Raw genomic sequence first — 22621 nt, forward strand, 5'->3', positions numbered from 1 at the left:
GGGCACCTAAGAGCTACTGAGCCTCAATGAAATGAGATGTGGTGGTGGTGGGGTGACCAGCTTCATATAGCCAATGGACTTACCGTATTTTTCGCCCTATAGGACGCACTTTTCCCCCTCCAAAAATGAAGGGGAAATATGTGTGTGTCCTATGGGGCGAATGCAGGCTTTCGCTGAAACCTGGAGAGCGAGAGGGGTCGGTGCGCACCAACCCCTCTCGCTCTCCAGACTTTGCGCAGCTCTCCGCAAGGCGTGGGAGCCCAGCGCTGGGCTCCCGTGGCTTGTGGAGAGTTGCCTGCATGCTGAAGCCTGGGCGCGCTGGGCTCAGCACGCCCAGACTTCGCGCAGCTCTCTGCAAGGCACGGGAGCCTGGTGCTGGGCTCCCGTGGCTTGCGGAGAGTTGCCTGTTCTGGGGGCTGGGGTCGGGGGAAGCTCGGGCTTCCCCCACCCCAGCCCCACGCCTGGGGAAAAAAATAATTCCCCCCCCTTTATTTTCCCCCCAAAAAACTAGGTGTGCCTTATGGGACAGTGTGTCCTATACGGCGAAAAATGCGGTTAGTCTAATTACTGTAATGCGTGAAGGAGTCAATGTCATAGAGTAAGCTGTCCTGTCAGGCTTAGCTATGTCACTTCCCCTTACCTTAGAAGGAAATAAGCCTATTCTAGCTCAGAAACTCAGCAGGTTTGAGCTGGTAGCTCCAGCTCAGCTGCATGTCTCTCACCAGCTACTCTTGAGGTCCTATACCAAAAATCTATATAAAAAATCCAATATGGAACTTGAATTTTAACCTAGTTATTTCTCCTTAGTAAGTAAGACATGTGGAGAAAAGCTCTGCTCTCTTGCCCTACATTTTGCTTGAATGAACCAGGCATAACCACCTACCAGTACAAAAGCACACACCAAGTTCAGTCTGGCAACCACATCAAGAAATATCAGTTCCTCAGATAGGCACTTCCCCATATTCCCAGGAGATGACTACCATCTCCCCCAACTTCCCTAAAGGTGTTTGCAGATGTGACCTGTGCTCTGGCTAAAAGAGTGTCAGCTGTCACTCAACCCAATAAGGAAAGGAAAACCTTAAAACACGGACTGTGCCCATGCAGGTTTTGGCCACTCATATCGGGATCCTTCACATCAGGGTCTCTTGTCCCTCATTGACCATCATAACACTCTGCAGCTGGCATCTACACTGCATTGTTCACTAGAACAGAAGCCTTTTTTGTAAGTCACATAATTAGGTTAGATAGCTTTGAACCAACAAGTTCCTGTTATTTTAAATATTCTGCTTTATATGTTTTCCCTCTTCCTTCTTTGTTATTCTTAACTAGCGGTTGTGTCCTTGCTTGCTCCACTTGCCAACCCCACTGCCACTTCCTCCACATTATACCCCTACAGGATCCCCTTCCCACCCCATGCAACTACAGGTAGCAACCATTTTGTGTGAGTGATTCACTCCTGGAGGAGGAGGAGGAGGATGAAGGAGGTTACCATGGTCATGGTCTGTGCAAGCAGTGTGGACAAGCAGAGGAGGGAAGGGAAAGGAGAGGGAGGGAAATGGGTGCAAAGCAAGGGTACAGAATGGAAGACAAAATTATATTCTGTTAGTGAGGAATTCTCTGCTGGAGAATAAGTTGGATACTGAGTCCGCATCTCTTTTGTCATGGTTATGCAGATGCTGTCGCCCACTCACAGAAGTTCCTCATTGCCTACCCAGAGGAGAAATGCCTGTCTTTTGCCATGCTAAGGCTTGCTCCCATCCTGCTTTTCAAAAGGAAGAGGCAGATTGTAGAATTTATTGGATCAACATTTCAATTCATGCTTAGCCATTTCTATATATAATAGATTTGTGCATTATGTAGTTTGGAAGAAACAGAAACCCAAGTTTGAGTTCTTAATCTCGCAGCAAGGGCCAGGACAGTGTCCCTTTAGAAGCAATTTATCTGACCTCCCAGATTTCTCCTAACCTGGGACTTATAGCGGTTAATAGGGAGTATGGTGGCAGCAACCAGACAGTTGGGGATGCAACTGGCATACATTGCAAAGCTGTTGTGCAAGGAAGGGCGTAAGTAGCCTCTTCTTGCCTCTCCATTGCTAGAAGCTAGTTTCAGTTTTCACTTTTAAGCAAAAACTGGCAAACTACATGACTGCAGAAGCTTATTCTAATATTGGAGTAGATAAAGGTAAAAAAGGTAAAAGACCCCTGGATAGTTGAGTCCAGCCAAAGGTGCGGTGCTCATCTCGCTTTTCAGGCTGAGGGAGCCAGCATTTGCTTTTCAGGTCATGTGGCCAGCATGAGTAAATCGCTACTGGTGCATGGAGGAATGTGACAAGTGCCAGAGCACACAGAACACCATTTACTTTCCCACTGCAGCGGTACCTATTTATCTACTTGCACTGGTATGCTTTCAAACTGCTAGGTTGGCAGAAGCTGGGACAAAGCAACAGGAGCTCACCCCATTGTGCGGATTCGAACCGCAGTGGCGTCGCAACGGGGGGGGGGGGCAGTGTGCCTTGGGTGCCATGTCGGGGGGGGGTGACAAGAAGGCACCCCGCGGGGGCTCAAGCAGCCATTGCACCACCGCATGTGGAGGATCCTCTGTTCGCGGCTGCAAGCAGAGTATCCTGGAGCTTGCAGCAAACCACTATGTACAGTGCATGTGTGGTGCCACATGCATGCACTGTATGTAACGCCGCCGCACAAGCGCTGTACATAGCGGTTTGCCGCCGGCGCTGCACAGACAGCGGGTGGGATCCTTCCACCGCCACTACCGCCACGAATGGAGGATTCTCCATTTGCGGCTGCAGCTGCAAGCAGAGGATCCCGGCAACGCCCGTATGGCGCAGGAGCACTGCCACCAGCAACCCACTATGTATGGCGTATGTAGCAACGCCACACATGCACCGCACATAGCGGTTTGCCGCCCCAGGTGTCATGACACCTTTGTTCGCCCCTGTCGAACTGCCGACCTTCTGATCGGCAAGCCCAAGAGGCTCAGTGGTTTAGATAAATGGGAGTGTCTATTAAGGTATCATAGAAATGAAAAGCCTGTGAAAAATCAAAGCTTGTTCTGCAGGAGCTGAGCACAATCAATAAAAAGTACACAAAAGGATACCTGGTATAGCCATGTCTTGGAGGGGCATAAAGCTGGCATTCAGTGGGGTTTTAGTCAGAATACATTTAAAATTAGGTCTGGGACTCATCAAATAGGATGTTGTACCTCCCCAATGTTCCCACAGTTTGAGATTCGTTGGTTTTTATCGTTGGTGGAAAGACTATGGAAATGGTGGATGTGGTGGATCAGTAGTATAATATCAAGCAATATCTGTTTCTTACCTGGAGGGAAAGAGCATTCCTCTGTGAAGGTTTGCCAACAAGGCCCTGTTCTTTGCGTTTCTTGAATTTTCGGAAATACTCTTGAATCAGGAATGTAGCATAAAACTTTCCAACTGTTACCTCATCATCTAAGTTTAAAAGCATAGAAGAAGCTGAAAACAATTATATTTATTTGTTGATTTCTCATTCACCAGGGCATAGTTATTTACTGGTGGTAATGTCCAGCCAGGCAAGTAGTTATTCTCATATACTGTAAAGAGAAGCTAGGCTTCTCTTTTCCAAGTAATTACAGAGCATGTTACAGAGTATTAAAAATATATATATTTTATTGTTCCATGTTTAACATGTAAGCAGAATAGAAAGAGGAACAAATAATGGTAGGTAGAAAGGGAGATTGTATACATATCAGTGTACTTATTTAAGTGTATAACTGATAACAATAGGGAGTAGCTTTTCATATATCTTATCCTAAAATGCACATCAGAGTTTGTCATGTGTATCTAAATGCCTTACATAGTGTTCTTCTTTTGTTTCCAAAAGTAGTAAGAAAAATACATTTTTTCAATAAAGTTGTCTATATCTGTTTGGCTGCTCTCAACTGTTTTGTAATTTTTTTCTGTTAATGCAGATTTCTACTCACTAATACCCATGTACCAGAGGTTCAGCTTGTCATTTCCCGTTCTTGGCTATTACAGTACTTGTCTAGCCATCGCCATCATAAATAATATTTCTTTGCATGGAAAAATATTGATTTGTCCTTCAGTATTAAATACAGAAAAAAGGCGTGCTCACCACCTGCTGGGGGCACAACCTGATCCAACAGCTTCATGCTGGTGCGCTTCCAAATCTTTTTAATTATTGCACGCAGCTCTTCATTTGCTTGCTCCAAGTTACCTGCCAGAAGAAACAGTAGCCCGAGAAGTAATTTTAAGACAAGTCTCTCAGAAACATCTTTGATTCCAGCAAACACAATTAAGCCTGTACAAAAAAATGAAGGAAAAAACCTTTTTGCTGGCTTTTATGACCTGCATAGCATGGTGTGAGAGACTGCATGTGGATAAAGCAGAAGGGCATGCATTTTATTTATTTATTTATTGGTGAATATACAAGATGTACATAATAATACAGTGGTACCTCTGGTTACGTACTTAATTCGTTTCAGAGGTCCGTTCTTAACCTGAAGCACCACTTTAGCTAATGGGGCCTCCTGCTGCCGCCGTGCTGCTGGAGCACGATTTCTGTTCTCATCCTGAAGCAAAGTTCTTAACCCGAGGTAATATTTCTAGGTTAGCGGAGTCTGTAACCTGAAGCGTATGTAACCCGAGGTACCACTGTATATGCAGTTATGTAACCATATATTGCAAAGCTTGCAGTATTAATTGCAAAAGCAAAGTTCACAGAACACAAGCACTGTTGCTTAAATCCACCTTAAAACATGGTAAAGAAACTCTATTTATCAATAAATACACACTTTGCTGTCTCCCTTATCTAATTGTTATCATATTAGTCAGTTTGACTGAGTAAGCCATATCTGATACCTTCAGACACCGCTAATCAATGAAAGCAGGGTTGTCTTTTTCTACTGCTGCTATTGAAAGGTGAGTTACCATTTTCACATTTTCACCTAGCATTTTGTAAATCCAAACAGAATAAAGAACAGGTCAAATGGAAGGTCAGTACCTATGATTTTATTGATTTCTACCATAACAGAGTCCAAACCGCTTAATGTTAGGGGAGGACAAAAAAAGATGATACAGGCAACACCACACTCGTGTGAGTTCAAGTCACATGTGACTGCACACACACACAGCTTTGGGCATCGAAAGGGGGCGGAACAGGCTGGAATGGGGTGGGGGCTGAATGCGGCAGGGAAATCCTCACTTGCGTATATCCTAGTAAGGAACCCCCAACTCCTTTCTTCAGATTGGGGATAGACTTGACTGAAATGGTGTAGTATTAAATACTACCTACTCACTGGACCATAAAGAAGGCTGATCGCCGAAGAATTTATGCTTTTGAATTATGGTGCTGGAGGAGACTCTTGAGAGTCCCATGGATTGCAGGAAGATCAAACCTATCCATTCTTAAGGAAATCAGCCCTGAGTGCTCACTGGAAGGACAGATCCTGAAGCTGAGGCTCCAAGACTTTGGCCACCTCATGAGAAGAGAAGACTCCCTGGAAAAGACCCTGATGTTGGGAAAGATGGAGGGCACAAGGAGAAGGGGACGACAGAGGACAAGATGTTTGGACAGTGCTCTCGAGGCTGCCAGCATGAGTTTGACCAAACTGCGGGAGACAGTGGAAGACAGGAGTGCCTGGTGTGCTCTGGTCCATGGGCTCACGAAGAGTCGGACATGACTAAACAACTAAACAACAACTCACTGACTTACAAATGTTCTCCCTTCTGGTTATGCACAGAGCAGATTTTGGGATCTGCACTCATAAAAAAAATCCTAAAACGTCTGTGAGATTATCTTTTCAAAATCAGGTTTCCATGTTGCTTGATACAAATTACTACAGCCACCCAACACTGCTGTGAGCTTGTGCATTTTACCATAAAAAAATACTTTTGAGGAAACAATACATATGTGCTAAGGATTACTTCTCTCTCATTTCCCAGAAACTGAGAGAGGAGTATTCCTTAGCACATATGTATTGTTTCCTCAAAAGTATTTGTTTTTTCTGGGAAATGATTTATAATGAATTGGAAAAAAATTCAAAATGTCTTTTGTTAAAAAAAACCAGAAGCTTTCTTAATAGGATTAATAGGGGCTGAACTACCCAAAGAACAGAAGAGGATATTTATGTACGCCACAACAGCAGCCCAGATCCTGTTAGCTCAAAGATGGAAGGAAGAAATGATACCAACAAAAGAAGAATGGCAAATCAAACTTATGGACTATGCAGAGATGGCAAAACTGACAGCAAAGCTCAGAGACCATGATAATGAGAAGTTTAAAAAAGAGTGGGAAACATTTATTGTATATGTGCAAAAATATTATAAACAAGCTGAAACATTAACAGGCTTCAACTAAATTCTTGCAATTACCAGAAATTTGGATAATTAAGGATATAATAATGGGTTAAGCATAGATATGGAAATGCAGAAGAATTTGGTATATATAAAGAATCAGAAGTGGAAATGGAGGGAAGTAGCGAGTTTTTAAGAATCTTGCAAGAGATAGTGTTGAAAGGATAAATGTACATATGGGGAAAGGGAGGAAAACCTGTTTTTGATGTTATTTCTGGAATTATCACTTATTGTGGAAAGAAGAAATCAATAAAAAAATATTTACCCCCCCCCCCAAAAAAGGAATACTCCTCTCTCATTGGAAAGGTTGTGTGAAGACAATCTAGGGATTCTTAGAGTGAGAAATACAGGGGAAATAACCCTAGAAATAATACACCCCTGTATAATGATAAAGCCAGGTCTAACATAGTTATAATGTTGAATACAGATACATCCAGGAAGAAAAACTGTAGTGCAAATAAAGACTCCATTCAGCGGGAGGAAGTTTCAAGAGCAGCAAAAACACTAGCAATTAGGGTCAACTTGACCCTTTTCAAGCAAGGCTACTATTAACACATTTGTATAATGTGATTCTTATATAGCTAGAGATTTAAGGCTTTCATGTAACAACAATTGTAGCTATGGATGAACTTTAAATAGATCTAGATTGATGATAATAATACTTTATTATTTGTACCCCGCCCATCTGACTGGGTTGCCACAGCCACTCCGGGCAGCTTCCAGCAAATATAAAACCATAATAAAACATTATCACAGTCATAATGAAGTACGATGAATTAACTGTGTACTCAGTTCTAGTTTTCTGTATTATGAACTTAGCTTTACTACATCACTATATTAATCCTGAAAGTTAGTTGACAGCCACTTTGTAAATGTTAATTTGAACAGGGTAAAAGCAAAGTCATATTTGTCACATTTGACCCATGTATTCTGACATACTGACATGGATGTGCGAACAGCCTTCAGAAAAGTCATATATCTCTGCCAGCCACAAAAGAATGGTGTTATAATAAGGTAATTTTGTACATGACTGCACACCTGCCTAAACTGAAGAATTAATTAATTTGTTATGAATTAAATTATGTCATTATAGGTGTAAAAACCATACCTTAAAAATGTGACTAAACTGCTTACCCCAGTCACTAGATGTCTGTCTAAATATAAATGGCACTTTGGTCTGTATTTGTCTTTAGTCCTGACTCCCGGTTCCTGACTCACTCCAGATTGCTGCTGTCCATGGCCCAGCCTTGATAGTATCCCATACAATCATACTGCACCTTAAGGGTCTTACCTTCTGTTTTGATCCTCAGTGCTGTTCTGACCAGTGCAAACAAAGTTGCATTAAACATGACAGTCCCATCACTATTTAGTGGCATATTCATGGACACAAGGCGCTATGAGGATTGAAAAAATAGAGAAAATTTTATGCTGAATGAACTATATTTATTCATATGCTTTTCTCTTATCAGGTTCAAGATTAACTCAAATACTGCTATACCCCTCACCCCCAGGTTCTTTCTTTTTTGACTTTTGAATCTTCCTGGACAAAGTTGGTATATTGCATCCAAAAGTGACCATTTCCAGAAGTTTTCATGGAAAATGCTGCATTGTTGACCAGCTACCAACAGTTCTCAAACTTTCTATTCCAGGGTTCATGTGAGAGGGCTGTAAATTACTGAGGCTTACCAGTCACTAAAGGATGGAGGAGGCAGAGTTTGACAAGGGAGATATGTCTCTGTTAATTCTTCTCAACCTCTCAGCAGCTTTCGATACCATCGACCATGGTATCCTTCTGGAGCAACTGTCTGAACTGGGGGAAGGGTGTGTGGCACTGCTTTGCAGTGATTCCAGTCCTACCTGGGTGGTCATTCCCAGAGCGTATTGCTTGGGGAATGCTTTTCAACCCTGTAGAACCTTCAGTGTGGGGTTCCACAGGGCTCGGTCCTTACATGCTGCAGTCACCTCTCTCATCTTGCTCTCTGGTACATTCTCATACCCACATGGGCCTGTGCAGACACATGCAGGCAGCTGCTGAAGCTGACAGTAGTCAAACTAAAAAGTCTAGCCAGGAGATGGCTGCAGCACTGAGGCCTACCTAAAAATGGGCTCAGGGTTTGGGATTTATTTATTTACTACATTTATTTGCAATCTGAAAAATATGATACCAAAGGAAAGGGGTTGGAGGAGGAAAAAGATAAAGGTTGGTGGTCTTTATATTTCTGAAGGAGTGCCTCCTCCCATATCAAACTTTCTGTGTATTAAGATCATCAGAGGAGGCCTTCTCTGTGTACAGTGGTGCCTCGCTAGACGAAAAGAATTCGTTCCGCGATTCTCTTTGTCTAGCGGTTTTTTCGTCTTGCGAAGCAAGCCCATTGACAGCTTAGCGGATTAGTGCTACAGCTGTCAAGCAGCTTCCAGTGATCAGCTGTTAAGCGGCTTATCAGCGGAACAGCTGATAAGCGGCTTAGCGGCTTAAGAAAAGGGCGAAAAAAGCGGGGGGGGAACGCGGGGGGATGCAAGATTTTTTCCGTCTTGCGAAGCAAGCCCATAGGGAAATTCGTTTTGCGAAGCGCCTCCAAAAAGGAAAACCCTTTCGTCTAGCGGGTTTTTCGTCTTGCGAGGCGTTCGTCTTGCGGGGCACCACTGTACTACCTTTAGGAGAAATACATTGTATATGTTCAAAACAGTGCCTTCTCTGTATTGGAATCCCCATTCCCCAAGGAAGGCATTTTAAATTGCTGTGGATTTTAATTTTTTATATACACTGCCCTGATGCACATTTTTGGACAAAGGTGTGATATACCGTATTGGCCCGAATATAAGCCGCAAATTTAAAATTGGAGGGAGAAGAAGAAAAAAGAAAAAATACCCAAATATAAGCCGCTCCATTCTTCGCTACTCCTGGCTGCATACTGCGAGTGGGGAGCCGTGCTCTCTCCCTTCCCGGCCTTGGGAAGCTTTTAATGTTTGATGTCTTACAGTATTTTAATATTTTTTTGGAAGCCGCCTAGAGTGGCTGGGGAGGCCCAGCCAGATGGGTGGGGTATACATAATAAAATTATTATTATTATTATTATTTATTATTATTGGGCGGGTGCCACTTTGCTGTGCTCCTGGCACTGTTTGCCCCACACTCCTGGCTGCATACCATAAGGTTGCAAATATAAGTGTAACTTTTCACAGTCAGAATTTGGGGGGAAAGTGAGGCTTATATTCAGGCCAATACGAGATATATTCTTAAAGCAAATCGACATCAGTTCACATTCCCTCCCCATAGTGGGTAGGTCTGATCAGAACACAGCAGCTAAGGGACATGTTGACATTAAATTGGAGAGGCAACATTATCCAAGTTTTGCCATATCCTAAACACCAGTTGCTATGAGAGCCATAGAATGCTTAGTAGGGACTAATGTCTGGATCTAGTGAGAGGTCTCAAACAAACAGGGCTTTTTTTCATTTGGAACTCAGTTCCAGCACCTATCAGTTGGGTGCCATTGCCATAATAAGAGAACAAGGGAGGTGAGTTCTGGCACCTCTTTTTTCTAGAAAAACAGCACTGCAAACAAAGATTAGATTCTGTTAATGTGATCTCCTTTGTAAAAATAAAGAAGTGTCATACCTTGCAAGCTACCCGGTGAGGACAGAGTTTCCCAAAACCCAGTGGAGGCTGTATCCGACGGAGCAGTGTCACCACATCTAGGTGTTTGATACGTCCTCTATAGGAGAAAGTGCAAAAGGGACTTGTCACTTAGTTAGGAATACAGGACCAGATTTAACTAACTCATTGTGCTAGTGAGAACCAGTGCAAGGACTCCTGCTAGTGCAGTGGGGCTTTTCTCCTCTCCTTGCCCCTGCACCTTCCCCTCACCTCCTCTAAGAGAGTTGAGAGAACCCCCAAAATAGCATTCGGGGGAAGGATTGGAGAAATTGTTGTGTCTGGCAGTCAGAAATGCATGTGCAGATGGAACAATCATCATAACATGACACTGAATTCCACCTACACTATATGAGTTTATCTGAGTCAAATACAATCCTGTGAGCCTGAGTGCCTTCATTGCTAAGGGCCCAAGTTGCATGCCAGTTCCCTACTACTGGTTTTTGAATAACCCAGACAATTTTTTTAAAAAGTATCTCAAATATGCTGTGCATTCTGTGTTGGGAATGAAATACTAAATCTGAGAATTGTTCATCTTGAGTTTTGAGAAGTTCATAATAAAGAATTGGGATCTCAGGCTCTCTGGCCTATTGCTTTGCCTTCCTGTATCACCTTATATTTTCAGGATATTTCCCAACTGTTTCTGTATGTGTATAGCAAATTCTGTTGTTATTTTTATTCTGGAGCTAGGTCAAGCTGTAACAATTGAATTCTATGCTGTGTCTGTTGCAAAGGAAACAGATACAGGCTTTGATTTAGGGCCTGTACCTTATGAAGTTAATTTTAACAAAAACCAGGGCATTGCAACTAACTCTTGCTTTTAAGGTGCAGTGATGCAAAATACATACAATAATATGGTTTTTTTATTGAATTGGTAGGATCTTACAATAAAACATACTTAAATCAGTTATCTCTTAATTCATAAAAACCAATTAATTGTGCATCTGCCTCTTTCTAAGACTATAGCAGTGTAGTATACTCCCTCTGACTTTCTAAGGGACTTTATCCCATGATGTAGCAGCATGCACTATGACACTGAAAATAAACCTGCTTTCCTAGTCTAGTGAAACTAGGACTATAAATTCACTCCTGAAAAACTCACTTTCTCTAATTCAATAAAAGCCTCTATGGTGAGGGGTGGGCAATGTTGTGCCTTCCAAGTGTTGGTGATTCCAACTCATATCAGCCCAGCCAGCAAGGCCAATGGTCAGAGATGATGGGAGTTGGAGTTCAGCAACATTTGGAAGGCACCACATTGGCTACCCCTGCTTTACAGAATACCCTTTATAACGGAATAATGCATTTCAGGTTCTAAACACATTTAGTAAGAAAAACAAAAGATAAGTTAACTAACACTAGAATGCAACTGTGCAAATATATGCAATTATGAGTACAAGACTTTCACCTGCATTCTGTATTCTTAAATAATCTGGCTATGTTTTGCTTATGCAGTGTAAAGGGTAAAGGTAAAGAACTCCTGGACGGTTAAGTCCAGTCAAAGGCAACTATGGGGTTGTGGCGCTCATCTCACTTCAGGCCAAGGGAGCCGGCATTGGTTCACAAACAGCTTTCCAGGTCATGTGGCCAGCATGACTAAACTGCTTCTGGCACTACAACTCATTTTACTGAGCTATTATAAGAACGACAATTAGATAATGCATGTGAAGCACTTTCAACACTTGAAAATGCTTTACAAAAGTGTAGTTGCTGTTGTTACTTTTAGATATGCCACAATCATGGTTTTAGAATAATAAATTCAGTGGTGAATAGACAGAATTTAGGGCAACTATTCTCCTAAAAAATGTATCTGGAACATGGTCCTGGGACTTACTTGGCTTCAGGATCATATTCAGCCCAGATCCGTTTAAACTCATCCAGATGATGAGGACCCAGAATAGACCAATCCCGTGTTAAGTAATCAAAATTATCCATGATAACAGCTACAAAAAGGTTAATGATCTGCAAGGAAGATCCGAAACAACAATAATAGTCAGTATTTCATGCTAGAACATCCACAATTGAAGTTCCTTTCCATGCACAATTCAGAATTTGAGTTTTTGAAGAAGAAAACTCTGTAAAACATTTAACTGAAAAGGAACCTAGACTTCATTGCTTTCTTTTGAAAAGGAACAAGTAGTAGGTGATGGAAAAGGCACCACTAGCTTGATCAAGTTTAGGGCAGCATCTTATGTATATAATCTATTATATAGTTACAAACCAGCATACTCTGTTTAATACAGCAAATGCTAGTATGGATAAAATAAAGTAAAATAAAGTGGTAAGTAAGCAAAATTAAAGACCAAGTAATTTAAAAGAGAGATAAATGGTCTATGCAGACCCAGTAGGTAAGAATGACTGACATATTTTTGTAGTCTGTCATGCAAAATTTTGCATCCTATGTTTCCAAATTAAGTGCATGTTAATCACCAACACTCATAAGCTGCGGACATATACTTACTAGGAAGGCACACAGCATGTAGAAACTGATGAAATAAAAGATAGCAAAGCTGCTCCCACAGGAATGGTCACCTTCAGTAGAGTTGTTTGATTCCAAGGATTCAGGGTCACACTTCTTATCTGGGAGGCATGCCAGCATGATTTCCTGCCAAGCTTCGCCAGTAGCACATCTATTGAAAAGGGGTTGATGGGAAGAAGGTAATTCGTCATTACCACTGAATAATCTAGAGCAGAGCTTTCCAAACTTTTCATGTTGGTGACACACTTTTTTAGACATGCACCATTTTGTGACACAATAATTCAGTTTTACTAGCAAACTGGAGGTTAACCTAACCCCTTTCCAGCCCCGGGAGGAGCACAGGGAGTATTCACACGACACACCTACACACTGCAGACGACACACTATCATGTCACAACACACAGTTTGGAAAGCTCTGATCTAGAGTTCAGCTAGTCATGTCATGTCTGCTCCACCACCTAATGGGAACTAACTATCCTGCAGCACAGTGTAACTCATGGTTCAAAAGCAGCCACAATGTTTGCAATATTGGACTGTCAACCTATTCTTCAGTTAGCTAGTCATGGCAAAGAACTTTGAGCAGATGCATTTTAGAAGATATTGGATGTATCAGATCTTAACAATCATTGGACATTTATTGTTGGGCAGGGTATCAAATTGATTGGATCACAGCCCAAGTGCAAGGTGGCTTCTCTTAGACACAGTGACTAACTTCTCCATGATATAGTTGAACCAGGGAAACAAGTGTGAAACCCACCTGAAAAGCAGTAGTACTGCCTGGGGGAAGGTCTGAAAGTTGTTGTTCCGGTTTATGTCTGTGGTATCATTCAGGGCAATTTTACCAAACACCTAGTAGAAAAAAGGAGCTTGTAAGATTATACTTCATGCTAGCTATCACATTAATATTCTTATTTATTTTAAATAAATAAATAAAATATGGATGCACCCTCCACATTTCAGATATTCAAACTCATTTGTTTCACATCTTTCCCCAGCAGTGTTAGAAACTAAGATAGATAGATAATTTATTATGGTCAGAGACCAGCTTATAAAACATACTTGGGGGTACAATCCCAGAAGGAAAACAAATATTTAAAACAATGTACAACAATAAACTTAAAATTTATAAATGCGATAAGCGTATAGACACTTAAAACTTTAAGATAAGCTACCGCAGAGAGATGACCCAGAGTCACCCATAGAATCGAGTTTGGGGATTTTCTTAACAAACTAGTTTGGGTTGGGGGATAGTCTGTGCCTACAGATCTGTAAACAGAATCTTGCAACCATCCGGGTCATCTTATGATCTTTGCTTGACAGGAAAAGGTCGAATTTTTGCTTTTCCGGGAGGTCAGCAAGCCTCACCAGCAGGGGATCAATGGTCTCACTACGTGCCTCTTCATAAAAGGGACATCTAAAGAACAAGTGCTCTGGGCTTCCTATATCCCCACATGAACAGGCACAAAGTCTCTGATCATATGGGGCTTTTTAAAAGGATCCTTCCAGGACCGGCGAGGGCAGAGCTGAGCTGCTGGCAAGTGTAAAAGCCCTTCTTGCATTTTTGGATACGAGAAAGAAGAGATATGCTGCCGGTGCGGCTGTATATCTCTCGATTTCTCCAATTTTACAGTCAGGTTGCACCTTGAGCAGTCCTGTTGTCTCTCAGTGTCTATGATTCTTTGCCTGACCGTAGCTTTTGCCTGGCCCAACCCCAGACTTAGAAGGGCTTGAGGGGCAACACCCAGTTTCTGAAGGGTGTTCAGGACTGCTGTCTGCCAGCCTGACTGGAACTGGTCACCAAGGATCAGTGGGGCTATTCCTCGGGAGAGCAGATTCAACGTCAGCCTAAGATATGAAAGTTAGGAGCTAAATGGCACCTTAAACCTAGGTTATGGACGCAATGCCGGAATGTCTAGGCAAACTTTTTTAATAACAATAATACAATGCTGAAAATTAATGAACTGCAGCTGAAATACTATGTTCATTTTTCACATGGTCTATTCTTTCCCCTGCCCACCCACCTAATATTCTTAAGATGGCCTCTTCTCCAGTCTCTTCTCTTCTCAGAGAGTAGCTGGAAGTGGGGAGGCAGAAAAAAATTCTTCTTTTCTTTTACTCCGCAGTTTTAATCTGAAATCTTTTAATCCGCAGTTTTAATCTGAAATTTTAGGTGCAGTACTGTGGCCAGAGCTCCGAAACTGCTCGCGCTCATGAAATCCCTTGTCACAAAATGCACCTAGAACAAGGGGAGTTTTGAACACTGTTCCCCAGTACTGTGTAGATATTTGATTGAACTCTATTTTTCCTTTTCTGTAACTGAATCTTTGAATTTTAAGGCCAACTCTAAAATTATTCAGAATTGTGTTAAATTCTAATCTGTTCTAATCTGTTCTAAAGCTTCTGTAGCCCTTCAGTTTTTCTTTATCCATATAACTCAATGTGTGTTTTCTCTCAATTTACAAATGACATTAATACAAATATTTTTCAAAAATAAGTACAGAGGATAAGTACAGAAGGTGCCCGCCTTCCCCTCTGTCCCCGGACCCCTTTTGAACCAAGGGGCGGCATGGGGAGAAGCGATCTTTTCCCCGCCGCCCCTTGCTTTAAACAGGTGCAGGGACAGAGGGGAAGGCGCACGGCGCTTCCCCTCTGTCCCCGGACGGTCTCCATAGGAACGCACTGATTGATTTTCAATGCATTCCTATGGGTAACCGTGCTTCGCAAGACGAAAAACTCGCAAGAAGAAAAAACTTGCGGAACGAATTAATTTCGTCTTGCGAGCACCACTGTACTTTAGCTTCAGTATATAAGTGAAGAAGATGCCATGTAAAGATGAATTTACATTTAAATTTAAAGAACATTCTTCTGTTATTTAAGAACCAGTACAGAAATAATTAATTCTATGACATATGCTTGAACCCAGCACTTTAGTTCAGTATCATGTTACAATTCATAGTAGGGCTACATCTTGCAATTCTCTGTGTCTTGTGAGATATATATTCCTTGTTGTTTTCATGTGCAAGTGCTGCACAATCTGGTTGATTTCTGCACATGTGGTGGTTCTAGAAAATCCTGCTGGTAGGCTTAGTAAAGGTAAAGGGACCCCTGACGATTAGGTCCAGTCGCGGACGACTCTGGGGTTGCAGCGCTCATCTCGCTTTATTGGCCAAGGGAGCTTCCGGGTCATGTGGCCAGCATGACTAAGCCGCTTCTGGCGAACCAGAGCAGCGCATGGAAATGCCGTTTACCTTCCCACCGGAGGGGTACATATTTATCTACTTGCACTTTGAGGTGCTTTCGAACTGCTAGGTTGGCAGGAGCTGGGACCGAGCAACGGAAGCTCACCCCATCGCGGGGATTTGAACTGCCGACCTTCTGATCGGCAAGTTCTAGAATCTGTAGTTTAACCCACAGCGCCACCCGCGTCCCTTACTGGTAGGCTTAGGTGCTGCAATATCCTTCTGAGCATCATGCTTTTTAAAGAGAAAGAAATACAGGAATGTTCTAAAAAATTTAGCATGAGAGGCAGAAAATTGCTTTTAAAATGAAGTTATTCTAAGTTAGTTGCCTTAGGAGTACTCTGAAATGCTCTAGGCTCAGACTCCCCCAGGCTCAGACTCACTATTTTAGTAATGACAGTTGCAGCTGCTCTGAGGGGGTGTTGGGAGTTACCGTTGCAGGAGGACAGATTAAATACTCTGAGGCAGGCCATATTTTTCATCTCAGGAAAGAAGAGTATGAGGCAATGTTTCCATGAGATATTTCATTTGTTCTTTTAAGCTCTTCATATAACAGACTAAATGAGGGGCAATGGTTAGGCTAAAATCAGCATTTCATCTTACTCATTAGCAAAGTACAGTATGTAGAAGTGATTGCAATGCAGAAGACGACAGAAAAGAAGATTCCTCCTTTAAGCACACTTGTTGAACCTTCAGCTGGGCAGCGTCATCCATCATAATCAATTTGTGTTTTTCCACTTGGTCACATAAGTTGGTGAAGCTTAAGCATTGTGATGCTTAGTATCAGAAGAGACAGCTAAGATAGATTCTTTCTTTCTTTCTTTCCTTAAATAGGAAAGTCTCATGTCACTGTCAGTTCTGGTGCATCCAAACTGATGACTCAATAGTAATGTCTCAAGGGCATTTTTTTTTTTTAAAAAGGGAACTCTTGCATCAAGTGGATTCAAACAACTCTCACCAGGCTTTTTCACTGCAAGGGATTTGGCAAAACCCTTCATGCCCATCAAGAGCTGAGTAGCTGAGGAAATGGGACTTTGCAGAGTTGAGGAGGATATAATTATTGTCTTCCAAAGCAACTACTCTATTCCAAACTCAAAAATGGAAAGCAAAAGGGGCTTAAAGACACTCTCAAGGCAAATCTAAACAAATGTAGTATAAGTACTGATAACTGGGCCTGTGAGCGCTCCAACTGGAGAACAGCCTTTACCAAAGGTGTCATGGACTTTGAAGAAGCACGAACTCGGGGCGAAAAGGAGAAAGGAACTAAGAGGAAGGCACATGCGACAAACCTTCACCATGATCAACTCCTGTCCGGAAACCTATGTCCCCACTGTGGAAGGACATGTGGATCCAGAATTGGCCTCCACAGTCACATACAAGCTCACTGTTAAGACAGTGTTCGTGGAAGACAATCTTACTCGGCTACGAGTGATCGCCAAAGAGAAGAGACTCAATAAAAAATACTTAGCACCTAATATTTATTAATTATTTATTAAAATATGAATGTGAGTTAGAATTGCCTGAACCTTTTCTAATTATTTCTTCATTATGGCAAATTCAAAATATAGATTAATGCAAGAACTTTGTTTGTGACAAAGATACACATTTTAATGCAGATATATCTCCTTTTGCAGAAATATTGGTTTTGCAATATAATAAGATCAATTAGATTGTTAAAATCTTGAATGAGGCAAAGTGTCCCAACACTCATCTGGGATAATTAAATATTGTGTACAAATTAGGTGCATTTCTGCCTTGTCATAGATTAAAAGGAAGCTCTGTGGGTTCTGTCTCTTACATTAGCAACTATATTATACTATGACCAAGACAGGAGTAGGTTTAATCTGCATGGAGGAAGATGGGTTGCAATAAACAATGCTGTTGGGAGAGTTGCAAACCCAGGGGTAGTTTAGCTCCCACCTCAGTTCCGCCCCTGAGTACACACTTTTTATTCCCTCCCCCCCATGTAAGTGAATGGCTGCTATCCATGCATATGGGTGGAATTAAGATATTGTGTTTGACAGACTATGGTGTGGTGTGGGCAAAATCCACCCACCACCACTGACACTGACAGATTAACACTGCCAGGTACACCACGTTGTAGCAGAAGGAAAAAGTGTGTTTCTAAAGCTTCACTTCTTCTCTGCAACATACACGCATACCAAGAACTTGATTTCATGTTACTACCACTTCTCCATATTGAACCAAGGATTTTCTGGTCCAGTACACTTTGTGGATTGGGCTCTCCACCCCCACTGGAAAAGAAGGCACACATATGTATAAAATTTGCTTTGTGTGTATGTGAGTTTCATACACAATTTTGTGCCCTCTTTTGTGGGTGGGGTGGAAGGCCCAATAATAAATCAGTAGCTATCCACAAGTTGTAGGGTGTCTGACTGACAAAATGCTATCAGGCGAAGCTTTTCCTATAATTGTAACCTATTGAATTTCTACCTGCTACACAGCTGTTGAAGTCACAGGTGGCATGCTCTTCCCCAATGCCAGCCCCAAATTATGACACAAACTGAAGTTCCATGAGTTGTAAACCAATTGTGTCAATGTAGCTCTTTCATCAATTGATTTTAGACTGGCAGTGCAAAACCAGATGGTGAAGGGTGATAGCTAAATCTGCCCTTACATGCAGAAGCAGAGGCATTACTTAGGGGTTCGCAAAAGCAGCCTCTCCTGGGGGTGCAAAAGCACCTGTTTTGCCCACAGAAGGAATCCTCAGAGATCTCCAGAAGGAAAAGATGCAGCTGCTGTTGCAGGAGGGAGCGGAAAGGGATCCTTGGAGCGGCTTCCAGGCAGAAAGCAATATCCAGCCACAAGGAAGCATGTTCCTCCTGTCCAAGCGATCTCACCTGCTTCTCAGATTCTTTTCTGGGTGGGTCGTCAATACAGCTCCTGGCCAAGAGCACAAAGGACCTAGGTGTGCCTATGTTCAGACGGTCCCAGGCTCACTCCCCAGCATCTCCAGGTAGGGCTGGGAAGGTCTCCTTCCTGAAACCTTACAGAGTAGCTGCCAGTTACTGTAGGCAATATGGAGCTATGTGGCTGAATAGTCTGACCTGGTGTAAGGCAGACTCCTATGTTCTTATGATATTTCAGATAAGGCTGCTGGTCAAAAGAGATGTAAGATTTACTGCAACTAAGATTCATATGCCAATGTTTAGATAAATTTTAGATTAAACTGCTAAAAAGCAGGTACTATATTCTAAGAGCATTTGGTGTGGTTTTTCACCTGTACTTCAAAGCAACTGTAGCAATCTTCTTAACACAGGTCAAAGTCATCCTTTTACAGGGGTTTTGAGCAAAAAGCATTTGATCCTTTGACGTGACTATATTCATTTAAGTATTTATATTAGCTGGGAAAGCAATTAATCTTCTCTAATGTTGCCCCACCCATGGTGAACAACCTCTGTAAAAAAATAATAAATAAAATGAAGAAAGCAGTAGGGGCTTGTTCCTCCTTCCTTGACCATACATTTCCAGACCCCCAAACAACTTCAAAATGAACCAGGAAGCCCCTTCTCCATTGTCTCCACCAAATTGTTTGAACTGAAATAACAAATATGAACATTAAAGTCCTATTGGCACATCTTTTTCAAGATACAGTTTTTGATGCTACTCTATTTTTGTGCACCTTGTCAAAATCTTTGGGTCAATTGAATCATTTTCCTACAAGTGTTTGTTGACTTCCATATATACTTTTGTATGTGAAAACACTAATTTTAGGAAATCACCTACCTGCATCCCGATCACAGCATAGATAAAAAACAGCATCACTATTAAAAGAGCCACATAGGGAAGAGCCTGGAGGGGAAAAAACCCAAAATAGATCATGGTGTGCCACTTAATAAGACAGTTTGACTTGCTGAAGAAAGGGGTACTTCAGCAAGCCCCTATATGTTATTACAACAGCCTGAAGGGATGAGACATAAGGCAAATTGGCTTTGCCTATTCATTGTGCAGCAAAGCACATGAAAATGCATTTATACTTGCTGTTTCCCTCACATGTTGTCACATTCCAAATGGAAATTCATATATCCCTTGGAGACCTACCATGTTGAAATGGTTGGAATGTTGAACAAGGATTGGGGAAACAGGTTCAAATTGCTGCCCAGCCATGACATTCACTGGATAATCTTGGGTCTCATATCTCTCATACTAGCTTACCTCAAAAGATTGTTGTTAGGACAGACTTTCACCGCTGAATAAGTCTCTGCCTTAGGTGTGCCTAGTTGGTTATTGTTTTTGAGCTTATCTGAGGTTATTTTCCATGTTGTTTTCAAGAATATTTATTTGTTTGAATGGGATTTTGTATATCACCTTGAGATATGTGTGTGGAAGACAAATAATAACAATAAATGTGCGTGTTGTGGGGGGCGGGAATGACCATGTAGAGTACCTTAAAGTCTTTGGAGGAATGGCAGGCTATAAATGTTAAGCAACAGCAGCAGCAATAGTCGTCCACCCCATCCCTGAAGCTGTACAAGTGACAAGTCATATAAGGCAGAAAGTGGAAACATGGATGCACTTGTGCATCTAATTTTTTTCAATGCATGTACAGTATTATGCAAAATCACTGCAAGAACAACTAATTGTTGTAATGTGTCTGTTTTTCCACTAGGTGCCTCTACTGATCCATCTTTGACTTTGCCTGATCTTTGACTAAACTTGCTATCAACACATAGAACCATAATTATATTGTCAATAAGTCTTGCACTGCACATTCATTTTTCTGAAATTATTATTAATATTTGTGTCAGAAAAAATGTGTGAAGTGGGTCTTGCTTTCAGCAAACATTATCTGTAGTACTGCAGTTGAACATAAGCAAACATTGGCTAATGCCCAGTATTTCCTTTTATCTTGGGTATAGTAAATACGTTACCATCATCTCAATGCAAGCAGGTGTATAATGTATCTTGTGGATTTTTTTTTTTAAAGTTACATTTTTCTGTGCAATAACCAATATTCGACAACATCTATCAGCATAAACTACTCTTCCCTACTTTAAAATTAAGTATTTCTGCCACTGCTTTTATAAGCTTCATAAGTAATTTAATTCCAAGTATTGTTTCCTGTTTGTTAGTGGAAGTTGGGGTGAATGTTTTTAAATTATTCTATGGAGAAATATGGTGATAAAGCATTTTTGAAACAAGGTCATTCATTACTTTTTTATGCAACTATGAGGAAAATAGGGTGTCTTAATTCATCTAATAAGTACCGTAATGACGTTGGGTTTCAATGAATATTGTTGTTCTTATATTTAGTAACTATTTAGCACTGTCAGCATGTATGTTCCTGTGCAGAGTAGAATTTTGTTAGACTTCGTGGACATCTTTTTGAAACACTGGAAAATATTGCTGAAATCACAATGACAATGGAATTCATTCCTTTTTGGGATCCATTTGCAGTGTACATGTTTTGTAAATTTCCATTTTCTGTCATTTATTGACTCCAAAAAATTAACACTCTTGTTATGTTTGTCTGAATAACCTCTAAGCACGCAATTCTTGCTCTCGTTGACAACTGACTTTCTACTTGTTTATGATACTGTCCATATGGGTAAATTATAAAGGATCATGGAAGACAGAACTAAGAACCAAAGAGTGACTCAGTGAGAGGCACAGTGTTAATAAAGATGTGAAGGGAATGAGAGATGGAGCAATTTGTTGTGCTGAGAAATATAACTGATATTGACAGACTACAGAAGGACAGAGCTATGTCCTTTGTTTGGGGCCTGTTTTTAAAGTTCTGTCAGGAAACTCCTTGGCTGTAAACTTGCTGATAATAATTTTTTAAAATGCATTTTTTAAAAATGGTGCTTGTTGACACCCATGGGTTATTTCTGCTTAGCTCATGGGGCTCGTCAGCCCGAAAGGTAGTCCATCTAAGAGAAGGAAAACTGATCCTAAACCTCCACTGCCTTGAGGCGTTTATTTGTGAGAAAGGCTTCGGGAGTAAACCCCGATGAAAAATCCATACCTGAGCCTTGAGGGACATCTTTGGGGGAAGAAAAGGCTAAGAAGTAAACCCTACAGACAAATCCAGAGTGGAGACACTAAGATGGTAGGATGGAGTCTTGTACACTTGCTTCTAGCAGCTCCTGCAGCCAAGCTGATGCCAAATGTACTGCTCTGCTTTCCTTTGGATCACATCAGCAAGGCCGGGGGGGGGGGGGTTCTTATAATCTGGGCAGCCCAGGACCTCTATATATACTGCACAGGCCTGTGCCCTGGGGAGTTAATTTTGGTGCTGCTAACACAGCAAAAACAATGCAGGAGGCAGTAGTTACAAGTTGCTGGTCTCTGCAGCCACAGCAGACACTGTGATTCTCCCCTCGGAGGCACACTCCATTGTCTCTCGAGACAGACAGATGCCAACAACAAATTGTGTGAGCTCACATTGTCTTGTGACCATTGCCATGGATTTAGTACTGGTGTCTGTTATTAAGATACATCAGCTCATGCCCAAAGCATGAATAGGGGTTGGAACTGTTGCCATTACTGGACAAAGCCAAATTTCTGGTTGTGACCACAGATGCATAAATCATCAGTGAAAAAAGATAGTGCTTGTTTGCAGACTGACCTGATGGGACAAAGTATAACACTGTACTTTCAATATAAAATAAAAAAATACAAACTAGGGCTGTGAACTACCTTGGGAAAATATGACTATATCAATCATTTTGCCTTAGCATGTTTATCAGAGGAGGATCCAACAATCCCAATTCAATGTCCAGTATTAACTTAAAACTCAGCATTGAGGAAAGAAGGTCTTGTGGCACCTTAGCCACTAATAAATATATTATGTCATAATAAATGTGTTAACTTTAAAGATGTGACAAGACTTGGGTGTTTTTCTTGCAACACACTAACAT

The 22621-nt window shown here is 41.6% G+C and overlaps 2 protein-coding genes and 1 long non-coding RNA gene across 17 annotated transcripts in view; 1 reads left to right on the forward strand and 2 right to left on the reverse strand.

Moving 5' to 3' along the window:
• LOC310826186 (tigger transposable element-derived protein 1-like) overlaps positions 1-22621 on the reverse strand; it is a 1677490-nt gene that overhangs the window by 1146517 nt on the left and 508352 nt on the right. The window lies entirely within an intron of this gene.
• LOC310826291 overlaps positions 1-22621 on the forward strand; it is a 99941-nt gene that overhangs the window by 27560 nt on the left and 49760 nt on the right. For 2 of the 7 annotated variants that reach the window (XR_014555689.1, XR_014555690.1), the window contains one exon: positions 20368-22582. The exons of the other annotated variants lie outside the window; for them this stretch is intronic. This is a non-coding gene — a long non-coding RNA (uncharacterized lncRNA). Of the gene's footprint in view, positions 1-20367; positions 22583-22621 lie in introns of those variants that run through there. 7 annotated transcript variants of the gene reach the window in all.
• Positions 1-22621, reverse strand: part of CACNA1C (calcium voltage-gated channel subunit alpha1 C) — a gene marked incomplete at its 5' end in the record, with an annotated part of 442620 nt that overhangs the window by 9828 nt on the left and 410171 nt on the right. For all 9 annotated transcript variants that reach the window (XM_083699782.1, XM_083699784.1, XM_083699786.1 and 6 more), the window contains 8 exons: positions 3336-3463; positions 4128-4229; positions 7659-7761; positions 9987-10083; positions 11854-11981; positions 12481-12649; positions 13256-13347; positions 19485-19550. In XM_083699782.1, the coding sequence (XP_083555908.1) occupies positions 3336-3463; positions 4128-4229; positions 7659-7761; positions 9987-10083; positions 11854-11981; positions 12481-12649; positions 13256-13347; positions 19485-19550 (885 nt within the window). The remainder of the gene's footprint in view (positions 1-3335; positions 3464-4127; positions 4230-7658; positions 7762-9986; positions 10084-11853; positions 11982-12480; positions 12650-13255; positions 13348-19484; positions 19551-22621) is intronic.

The sequence above is a fragment of the Podarcis gaigeae genome (genome assembly GCF_964106915.1).
Source record: "Podarcis gaigeae genome assembly, chromosome: 10".
NCBI lineage: Eukaryota > Metazoa > Chordata > Lepidosauria > Squamata > Lacertidae > Podarcis > Podarcis gaigeae.